This window comes from Octopus sinensis, linkage group LG9 (assembly GCF_006345805.1).
Source record: "Octopus sinensis linkage group LG9, ASM634580v1, whole genome shotgun sequence".
In the NCBI taxonomy this organism is placed as follows: Eukaryota; Metazoa; Mollusca; class Cephalopoda; order Octopoda; family Octopodidae; genus Octopus; species Octopus sinensis.
Window position 1 is genome coordinate 89,760,337 of NC_043005.1, and position 12,299 is coordinate 89,772,635.

The 12,299-nt window shown below is 36.5% G+C and overlaps 2 protein-coding genes across 2 annotated transcripts in view; one reads left to right on the forward strand and one right to left on the reverse strand.

The window, feature by feature from the left end:
- Positions 1–12,299, forward strand: part of LOC115215363 (organic cation transporter protein-like) — a 243,919-nt gene that overhangs the window by 80,476 nt on the left and 151,144 nt on the right. The window lies entirely within an intron of this gene.
- LOC115215833 (organic cation transporter protein-like) overlaps positions 1–12,299 on the reverse strand; it is a 79,984-nt gene that overhangs the window by 65,548 nt on the left and 2,137 nt on the right. Inside the window, exon 2 of the mRNA XM_029785161.2 lies at positions 1,425–1,647. Coding sequence (XP_029641021.1) covers positions 1,425–1,647 — 223 coding nt within the window. The remainder of the gene's footprint in view (positions 1–1,424; positions 1,648–12,299) is intronic.

The following is a 12,299-nucleotide window of genomic DNA, read 5'->3' on the forward strand; positions in this document are numbered from 1 at the left end:
GAGGACTGGCAAACCAGATGGCTGCACCAGTCTCCAATCTGATCTGGCAGAGTTTCTACAGCTGGATGCCCTTCCTAATGCCAGCCACTCCAAGAGTGTAGTGGGTGCGTTTACATGCCACTGGCACAAGGGCCAGTCTGGCGGTACTGGCAACGGCCACGCTCAAATGGTGCTTTTTATGTGCCACCTGCATAGGAGTCAGTCCAGAGGCACTGGCAACGACCTTGCTCGAATATTTTGTTCATGTGCCACTGGCACCAGTGCCAGTAAGACAACGCAGGTAACGCTCATGCTCAAATGGTGCTTTTTACGTGTCACTGGCACGGAAGCCAGACAGCTGCTCTGCAGTGATCTTATTCGGATGGAGCTGTTACCGCTCCACTGGCACGGGTGCCAGTCATCGAATTTGGTTCAATTTGGTTCATCGAATTTGGTTCAAGAGGTCTTCGTAAGGTTGGCATGGGTGCCAGTCGAATTTGGTTCGATTTTGATTTCGATTTCTCTTGCCTCAACAGGTCTTCGCAAGCAAAGTTTAGTGTCCAAAGGAAAGTTACGCATAAGTGGGCTGGCTACACCCCTGGTAAAGGCCACGGGTTATGGTCTCACTTGTCTTGCCGGGTCTTCTCAAGCACTGCATATTTCCATTAGGCCTCGGTGAGGCCTAATGTTCGAAGGTCATGCTTCAACACCTCATCCCAGATTTTCCTGGGTCTACCTCTTCCACAGGTTCCCTCAACCACTAGGGTGCGGCACTTTTTCACACAGCTATCCACCTCCATTCTCGCCATATGACCATGCCACCGCATGTGCATTCTGTCTAGTATGCACACTGACATTACACATCCATCGGAGCATACTGGCTTCATTCCTTGCGAGCTTATGCATGTCCTCAGCAGTCACGGCCCATGTTTCGCTGCCATGTAGCATGGCTGTCCGTACACATGCGTCATACAGTCTACCTTTTACTCTGAGCGAGAGGCCCTTTGTACCAGCAAAGGTAAGAGCTCTCTGAACTTTTCCCAGGCTATTCTTATTCTAGCAGCTACACTCTCAGTGCACCTTCTCCCGCTACTGACTTGGTCACCTAGGTAATGGAAGCTATTAACTACTTCTGGTTTTTCTCCCTGAAATGTGACAGAAGCTGTTCTCTGCGCATTTTCAGTATTTATATACACCTATATATATATATATATATATATATATATATATATATATATATATATATATATATATATATATATATATATATATATATATATACTTTATTAATAAAGCTGCAAAGACGTCACAAAAAATGGTTCTTCAGAGTTTCATGTTCCTGTTCGTCAGATAGTTTTAGATAAATAGATAAATAGCTTGGTAGGTAGATAGACGGATAGATGTTTTAGCTTACATGTGGGAAGTGACTTGCAAAATAACCTTACCTGAGTGGTGATTGAGGTGTGTGTGTTGGTTTTATCATACACCCAAGAACTGCACTTCTGTGTAGTTCCATTTCCATTTTCTGTGGTATTGGAATATATCAAACATTTTTCATAAACCACCTCTCCTTTATCCTCAATCTTTGGAATATATTCGTTGATCAGTTCTTCATGGATTTCACTTTGGATTTTATACGTGTCATTGTCGTAACCAGGAATAGCACACCTAGGAAAATATACAAAATAGGTTTCTTTGATCTTTCATTTAAATTTAGTTTAGTCTTCTGTGGCTTTCAGACTTGTGGGCCTTACCATACATTTGAAAATATTTCGTTTGATGAATTTTATATACAGAAATAAGTATTCTTGTCTCGCTGCAGAGGTCCAGTGTACTGTCTCTCACTTAAGGCGACTGAATTATACTGAAACACTGGCTGTTTCAGAGTCTGCCATGTCACTGAATTCTGCATTGTCAGCACACATCGTCTCAAAGGGAGAAACGTTTATTCAGGCAAAGTCCAAGAACGCGAAACATTATTTACTTTTCAGGTCTGCTGGAATACACGCATCAGTGATCTGATTCTCACTGATTTCCATGCTCTGGGTAATTTAATATATAATATGCATACACACGCACACACTTACACACGCATATGTATGAATGTATACAAAGTGTTTTCCACTAATATATGTATCTCTCTCTCTCTCTCTCTCTCTCTCTCTCTCTCTCTCTCTCTCTATATATATATATATATATATATATATATATATACAGTGTGTCCCAAAAAAATGTATACACTTGCTGCAACAGTCTGTCATGCCAAGCATTAGAGAGGACTTTGAACAGGAAGAGTTTTATTTCTAGCAAGATGGGGCACCTCCACACTACCATTGCGATGTTAGATCCTTTCTTGATGGGATCTTGCCAAACAGGTGGATTGGACGGAGAGGTTTTGTCGAATACTCTCCACGTTCACCAGACCTCACACCACTAGACTTCTTTTTATGGGGATACCTAAAGGACAAAGTCTACGCACAGAAACCTGCAACAGTCGTTCAATTGAGGGCAACCATTGAACATGAATGTACGAATATACCAAGGGAATTGTTCCATGATGTGTGCCATTCCATCGCTTCGCGTTGTCAACAGTGTCTGGAGCAGAACGGACATCAGTTTGAGAACATGCGATAACAAGACAATAGAATGATATTTGTAAATTCTTTTACATGTTGAAAATTATTCGAATTATAATAAACCCCAAATTTACAATTATTTAAGGTGCGTATACATCTTTTGGGGACACCCTATATATATATATATATATATATATATATATATATATATATATATATATATATATATATATATATATATATATATATGTGAAATAGAAAGATGAATAATCTTGTAGCAGATTAATCAAAAGTTTAACCGATACCTTGGTAGCAAAAATCACAGCAGAAGACAGTACGGTTGGAGGTACAACCATATGGTGTTGCAACCGTGCGTTGGTGCGGATAATTGAAATTAAAATATTATTGGTGAATTGAAGAAATGGAGCTGAACGAAGATTGAACAGAAATCGTTTTATTTCATTCTACACGTGTTTCGAAAGGCACAATTTACCAAAATCCGATTGAATAATGAGACCATATTGTGTCTTTCTCTTCAGGAAGAAATAGGAAATCCGTTGGAAAAAACAAAAACAGAACAGAGGCGGAGCAAAACAAATCGAACTAGGCTCCTAAGAGCCCATGGCAAAACTGTTTATCAGTGTATGTTGAGAACCGGTGGCTGAAGAATTTAACGGGTCAGGCAGCGGTCATTCATGTGGGTGAGGGTGTGTAGATGTTCTTTGTGACCGAGAATAAAGTTCTGACTATTTAAGGAATATTGGATGTTTTATAAGGGGCGAGACACATGTCTCTAAGTAGATTTTTTCTCGCCCCTTATAAAACATCCAATATTCCTTAAATAGTCAGAACTTTATTCTCGGTCACAAAGAACATCTACACACCCTCACCCACATGAATGACCGCTGCCTGACCCGTTAAATTCTTCAGCCACCGGTTCTCAACATACACTGATAAACAGTTTTGCCATGGGCTCTTAGGAGCCTAGTTCGATTTGTTTTGCTCCGCCTCTGTTCTGTTTTTGTTTTTTCCAACGGATTTCCTATTTCTTCCTGAAGAGAAAGACACAATATGGTCTCATTATTCAATCGGATTTTGGTAAATTGTGCCTTTCGAAACACGTGTAGAATGAAATAAAACGATTTCTGTTCAATCTTCGTTCAGCTCCATTTCTTCAATTCACCAATAATATATATATATATATATATATATATATATATATATATATATATATATATATATATATATATATATATATATATATATATATATATATATATATATATATATATATATATATATATGTATATATATATATATATATGTATATATATATATGTATATATATATATATATATATATATATATATATATATATATATATATATATATATATATATATATATATATATATATATATATATATATATATATATATATATATATACATACATACATATATATATATTGGTCATTTGCCAGTTTAGCCAATAAAAACACACGCACTATGTATATTTGGTGTTACTTTGCTTCAGTGTTATTTATTTTTTACATTAATCTTAATCTTATTTCGGCCAGAGTTCTTTCGTCACACTCCTGTGACCGCATCAGTGGTCCTTTGTTTTCTTCTTTCTTATTTGTGTCTCTCCTTACTAACCGTCAGCCATTTTGTATTTCTATTGTATGCCTTCTTTTGCGCATGCTTATATCTCTATGTGCGTCTATGTTTATTTAGTGTGTGTGTGGGGGGGATGCCTGTAATATTTGTATCTTCTGTTTATATACGTTCATGTAATTTGTTTTTGTTGTTGTCGTTTTTGTTTATTCTTATTTTGTCTATGTGTTTAAATCCACTTATTATTATTATCATTACGTATGCTTGTATGTATGTATGTATAACAACAATGCTTGTAATAATAATAATAATAATAAATAAAAAAAAATCTTTTAAATAAAAAAAAATATATAGTTATTTATTTCTATTTGTTTATTTATCTGTGTATTTTATTTATTATGTTTTCAGTTTTGTTTATATTGTAACTAATTTATTGGGATCCTCTACCGTCATATGTTGTAGTGTGTTAGTGATTCATTCCAGTTTCCTATTCAGGCTAGGTTTATCTTCTATTATGTGTGTAGCTTCTGTAATTTGTCTGATTGTTGCATCTTTTCTATGTGTGGACAATATTTTAATTTCTATGTCGTTGATTGATCCCCCGTGTTCCTGTTCGGCGTGTTGGTACAGAATCGATGAGCTTTTACCTTCCTTGAGTTCTCTCCAATGTCATTAACCCGCTCTCCTACGCTTCTTGCCGTTTCCCCTACATATGTCGTTGTCTTGTTACTGCATCGTCCCTCTATACATCTTATACTATAGACTACATTTCTGGCTTTACAGTTTGTTTGTGGGCTAAATCTACATACAGTACAGTACTTATCCGTACAGGGGGTTCTACTAAAAGGATAGGTTCTACCGATTATAGATTTGATAGGGTTGCCAGGCTTTTCAACAACCTTAATCCTTAGCTTAAGTGTGTCTAGGGTCCTTCTAAAGCGGTACGCCAGTTCACCTCCAGGGGTGGTGTCAACGAACATGACACTCTGGTATTTATGGCTATCATACCAAGAGTTGGCCTTCCCTATTTTCTTTTTTGTCCTTTCTATAGTGTTCCATGACTTGTTCCTATAGAGTGGGCAAATCCCATTCCTATCATTACATAATATATTATCAAATTTCTTCATGGCTCCTTTGTATACTCTGATCCTTTCTTTATGGCTGTAACCTGAGAACTGCATGCGGTGAATGAAATATTGTATATGTATCTTTAATTCTGTAGGCTCGCACATGCGTGACACATTTCTCATTATTCTGACGAGGTCTGCCATCAAAATATTGAATTTGGCATTGTCCGCAATGGCTGAGTTCTGGTGGATCAAGTATTTGAGGCCATAGGTTTAGCATAGTACTAATGAAGGATTTGGGTTTTATTATTCTCAATTTCTAGCCAGAGTTCTGTGTCTAGTACTGGTAGTCTATGGTTGGGGTGTTTAGTGGGGTAGTCTATTGTGACCTTAATACTCTGGTGGATGGAGTTAGCTATTTGCTTGATGCTCTCCATAGTATTAGTTTCTATTGCTATATCAACAGTACTTTCTCGTGGGGGTGCCTTTACCACTATGTTGATATCATCAACATAGCGAGAGTACATGTTTACGAGTATGGAGTTCTGTGTTAGGCGTTCTTTAAGCCTTCTGTCCCACCATACCATGAAAAGGTTGGCCACATCACCAGCGATACTAACGCCGATGGCTGCCCTCTCGTCCTGGGCATATATTTTATTGTTAAACTTAAACGTGTGGCCTTTTAGGGTAACTCTTATACTAGCTCCTAGTGCATGTGCGATCATTTTCTTTACCTGATGGATATTTGCGGGGCTCCGTATGGCTCTGGTCGATCCGCGCCATCTTTCTATATGTGTCTTCTTAGCCATAGAAGTAATTGTGGGCGGTCTACCTCTTAAACATCTACTGGGGCAGAAACTACTAAGATTATGTTTATCTAGGTATTCATTGTCACATGTCAGTCTAAGTAGGAGGCCCAGTTCCTCTGTGTTGACATTACGGAACTCCACCTGGCTCTCGTTGATCATCTCCACGCACTTCTCCACCGCAAAATCTACGTCGATCGATGGGTATAGGGATACCACATCCATGCTACCCACCATACATCCTGTCAGGTCACAAGTGTTGTTACAGTCATTGATCCTGCTGAGGAGATCTGTGCTGTCACAAACATCAGGTGACATCCGGATTATAGGGCGTATGATCATTGAGAGGAAGTAGGAGATTCTGTAATTGCTAGCGATATTCGCTCCACAGACTGGTCTTGTTGGTGGTCCTGCTATAGGGTCAGTGGTTACTTTATGGTTCTTGCGAAGTCCATACAGTGACCTATCGGTACTATGTTTACGTGATAAAGAAATAGATAGATAATATAATAATAATAATAATAATAATAATAATAATAATAATAATAATAATAATAATAATAATAATAATAATAATGATAATAATAGAGAACGAATGGGGGGGGGGCATTAGGGTTACGATCTACGCGTTAAACATGGAGAACATGAACGAGGTTGAGAAGTCAAATTTTTTCTTATCTCGGCATCTTCTGAGATCCGTGTTCTATCAGCAAAGGAATTGAATTTATTAAATGATTACAAACATATGTATGAGTGGTACAAATCATGAAATGGAAAAAGGCAATAACTGCATAAACAGACATGTACGCGTACATATATATATATATATATATATATATATATATATATATATATATATATATATATATATATATATATATATATATATATATATATATAAATATATATATATATATATATATAAATATATATATATATATATATATATAAATATATATATATATATATAAATATATATATATATATATATATAAATATATATATATATATATATAAATATATATATATATATATAAATATATATATATATATATATAAATATATATATATATATATAAATATATATATATATATATAGAAATATATATATATAAATATATATATATATATATAAATATATATATATATATATATATATATATATATATAATATATATATATATATATATATATAAATATATATATATATATATATATAAATATATATATATATAAATATATATATATATATATATATATATATATATATATATATATATAAATATATATATATATATATATATATATAAATATATATATATATATATATATATATATATATATATATAAATATATATAATATATATATATATATATATAAATATATATATATATATATATATATATATATAATAATAATAATAATAATAATAATAATAATAATAATAAATGCCCTGATGCAGTACCAGGCAGTGGTTTTCATGGCTTCTGATCTTAACTGATTGGAAGTGTTATCATGTACATTGTTTTGTCTTGGTATAAAAGATGGGTTACAGCAAATATTCTGCTCAATACCACAGATTTGCTTGTCAGTTGTTTGACCTTAACCAGTTGAGCATATCCCTTAGTGGCTGACGATATGTGCATCTCTGATCACGAGCAGAAGTAGTGGGGGAGCATCATAGCCATGTGTTGAGAGGGATTCTTTGGGGTTTGAATAATTCACCTCTAGAAACATGGGTGGTTCTTTCAACATCCTTAAACAACCCTTATTCAGGGACCTTTTGAGCGGGATGGGTTACTCGACCAGAAGAAAATTCTAACTGGGCCCCCACCTGCAAGGTCATGTGCTGTTTATCTTGATATGAGATCACCATGTCGCGCACATATGGTTGTGATGCATGTGCCTGGTGTACCCTTATCAGACGGGTAGTCATGATGGGTATACTGGGCCTCGTATATTTTACCCCAGTGTCACTTTGATTGCATGCACTGCTCTCTCACTCAATAATAATAATAATAATAATAATAATAATAGGGAGTAAATCCAAACTTACAGGTAAAAATTAGATTTAGGATTAAATCAAATTTCACAGTATAAATATAAATTAAATTAATTTAATTTATATTTATACTGTGAAATTTGATTTAATCCTAAATCTAATTTTTACCTGGGGGTATTATCTCTAATTTAATTTATATATATATATATTTATATATATATACTAGCAGTATCGCCCGGCGTTGCTCGGGTTTGTAAGGGAAATAACTATATAAGCATTTTTAGAGAGTTATAGCCAAAAAATAGCAAAAAATGCATTAAAAATGGAAAAAATATGATGGTAAATTTTTTAAAAAATCGTTGACTCATCGTAGACATTTTTAGAGAGTTACTTCCCTTATATAATAGCGAAAAAATGCATTAAAATGGAAAAAAAAACAATGGTAAATTTTTTTTAAATCGTAGACTCATGTAGACGCTTTCTTAGCCATTTCTGTTTTGGTGTCTTCAAGCCATGAAGTCGTTGTTCTAAAAGAACACTGGTCTCCTTGACAACGCATTACGACGTTGATTTCCTTACACTCCCTTCCCCACAGGTGCAGGTGTGAGCGTGGACGCCAACTCCGCCGCCATCGACACACGAAAAATTATGCATTAAAATGGAATAAAAAATGATGTTAAATTATTTTTAAAATCGTAGACTCATCGTAGACGCGCGCTAATATTCAGACGGGCTCGATATGAATCACAACTATAAGCTACCCGAATTTGGTTAAACTGCACCGCAAAATGTGGGAGTAGTTAGGAATCTAAATCGAAGGGGACAGACACTCACACAACTACAGTTTTATATATATAGATATACATAGCGCAGAAGTGGTGAGATGTGACAGCAAAGAAAAGCATACATTCACTCTCTGCATGCAATTAGACTCGGAAAGTTCGTGAGGAACCCATTGACCCAATTTGCTGACTTTTCCGATAGCACACAGGTCTCAATGAATGGTTGAATGACCAAATCCAAGCTTCTCTGCTAGTTCCTCAACAGTTACGATGAGATTTTGTTCCACTAGGGTTTTCAGGATGTCCTTGTCGAGTTCTACAGATCTTTCAGGATGAGGCTCGTCTTCTAGGCTGTAGTTTATGGCTCGGGATTTCTGGAACCACCATTGACACTGCCTTACGCTTATTGTCCAATCCCCATATACTGCATTAATATTTCTTGTACTTTGCACACATTTATATTCTGTTATTCTTTTATATGTTTCAGCCTTGAGGTTGTGGCCATGCTGGATCATGTGTGTGTGTGTGTGTCTATCTGTCTGTCTGTCTGTATGTATATATGTATATGTATGTGTGTGAACAATAATATTTTCAACAGATGTGTTGCAAATGTATCTGATTGTTCTCAAGCTTCAATACTGTGTGTGTGTGTATGTGTGTGTGTGTATGTATGTATGTATATGTATGTATGTATGTATATGTATATATGTATGTATGTGTGTATGTATGTATGTGTGTGTGTATGTATGTGTGTGTGTGTGTGTGTGTGTGTATGTATGTATGTATGTATGTATGTATGTATGTATGTATGTTTACTTTATTACTAACACAAGCCACTACGGTTATTTAATGTAAAGTCTTCGTCAAATCACTCTCTCTCTCTCTCGCTATTTACTCTCTTCCAAGAACATTTTCACTCACTCTTAGCTCTTAGCTTCCCATACATTTTACTCATGTATCTATCAGCGTCATAGACAGAATACTTTCAGTTTAGTCTTCCTCAAATCACTCTGTCGCTATTTACTTTCATTTTATTCGTTGCCCACTGTGTGTGTGCGTTTGCGTGTGGTGTAAACCAGACTAAGAAAAGCATTTGACACGCACACCAAAATGTGAGTTTTCTGTAAATTTTGCTTAATTGGAGTTTAAATTTTAAAAACTGGACCTGGCATGACGCGATGCATTGTACTGTTAAAAATGCTAGGTAAATTGTAATTGAAGAAATCCTATATTGTAGATTTGTATAACTCCCAAAGGGAGGCAGATAAAATCTGCCTTTTATAATAAGAGATTACGGAGATGTACTCGCATAGCAAGTGATTTGATCTGAGATCGTGTGCTGAAACGAAAACAATTGCAGCGTGGAAGGTGTTTGTAAGCCATTTAAGAAACACACAAAAGCCGTTCGATTCACTTTAACATTTAAGTTTAATTTGTCAAAATATTTTCGTCGCTAAAATCCGCGACCTGTTCACTGACAAAAATCCGTGCTGCATCTGAGCAAGTAACAGTTGGTTCGTCATATATATGTACGTATGTATGTGTGTATGCATACACATATGTATGCATGTATGTATGTATGTATGTATGTATGTACGTACATACGCCTGTGTATGCATGTATGTATGTATGTATGTATGTATGTGTGTGTACGAGGGGCGTTCAATAAGTAATGCCCCTGACCCACTTGCATTTGTTTGATCTAGCTGAAATTTTGCATGTGCACTTATTTATAACTCTATAGATTAAGTGGCGAATTACAGCTCTGAATTAATTGTGGTTTCTGATTTACAGGTGTTTGAACTAAGTCAAGTGTGAAATGGAGCCTGTTGAGTGTCGAGCAGTGATCTGGTTTTTGTATTTGAAAGGACGCACACCACGGGAGACTTTTGATGAAATGAAAGTAACTTATGGTGATAATGCCCCATCATATGACCTTGTAAAACGCTAGCATCGTGAATTCAAACATAGTCGGAACTCTGTGGAAACAGCTCCCAGATCTGGTCGCCCCCTTCTGCCGTTGATGAGACGTCTGTCCGTCAAGTTGAGGCTGCCATTTTGGAAGGTCAACGCATAACTATTCGCCAAATAGCCCATAAGGTCAAGATTAGTACCGGGTCTGTGGAAACTGTCATTCATGACCATTTGCATATGCAAAAGGTGTCTGCCAGATGGATATCCAGGTTGCTCACACCTTTCCAGAAGCAAGAACGCGTTGAGTGCTCGAGGATGAATTTGGAGATGTGCCAAGAAAATGAATCAAAATTTTTCAAAAGACTGATCACACAGGATGAAACCTGGGTCCATCACTATGATCCATAGACCAAAGCCCAGTCAATGCAGTGAAAGCACCGTGACTCACCTCCTCCAAAGAAGGCAAGGGTGCAGCCCTCCGCTGACAAGGTTATGCTCACAGTCTTCTGGGACCAGGACGGAGTAGTGATGACAGATTTCCTGGCAAAGGGTACCACAATTACAGGAGCCTATTATGCTTCACTTTTGAGGAAATTAAGAGAAGCTATCAAAATCGAGAGGCGGGGCAAGATCAGCAAAGCATTCTCCTCCTGCAGGACAACGCTCCGGTCCACAACTCGCGTGTCGCCAGATCAGAAGCACAGGCGTGCAGCTATGAACTCCTCCCCTTGCACCCTCTGATTTTCACCTCTTCCCAGCCATGAAGTTGATTTTGAAAGGAAAGCGTTTCCCAGATGATGCAGCCTTGATTTCTGAAGTCACGTCGTGGTTGGAGGACCAAGCTGGGGTCTTCTACAAAAACGGTCTCCAGAGCTGTATCAAACGATGGGAGAAATGCATAACTCTGAGTAGTTCCTATGTAGGAAAAGACTAATAACTGTGCCAAGTGTCGTTGCTCTACTGCTATGGGAAGTGGGTCAGGGGCATTACTTATTGAACGCCCCTCGTATATGCACGCACATACACACTATAAACATAAAGCTATAAACCTGTAGTGATGGATAGATGTAGAGTGACCACTCATCACAATAATATCAAATTTCAACCTCCCCCGCCGAAACTAGGAAGTGATTTACGACCCTCACACCCCAAACTAACCCTAAAACCTATTATCAGACATTTATGTCTATATCACAGAACTTTTGTTTTACTATTGTGCGTATGTATGTATATATGTATGTACATACATACGCATGTGCGTATGTATGTATACGCGCACGTATGCATGTGCCCATGTATGTGTGTGTGTACATGTACGTGCGTATGTACGTGTGTATGCCCATACGTAGGTATGTATGTATGTTTGTACTCATGTGCTACGTATGTATGTGAGTGTCTGGGAGAATGGGCAGACGCGTCTGTGAGAGTGTGTACATGTGTATGTGAACGTATGTCCGTGTACTGGCATGTGTCCGTCCAAGTTGTGTACATGACTGTTACTTTGTTGAAGGTTGTATACATACTCACATATATGTTTGTATAGACGTACACACATAT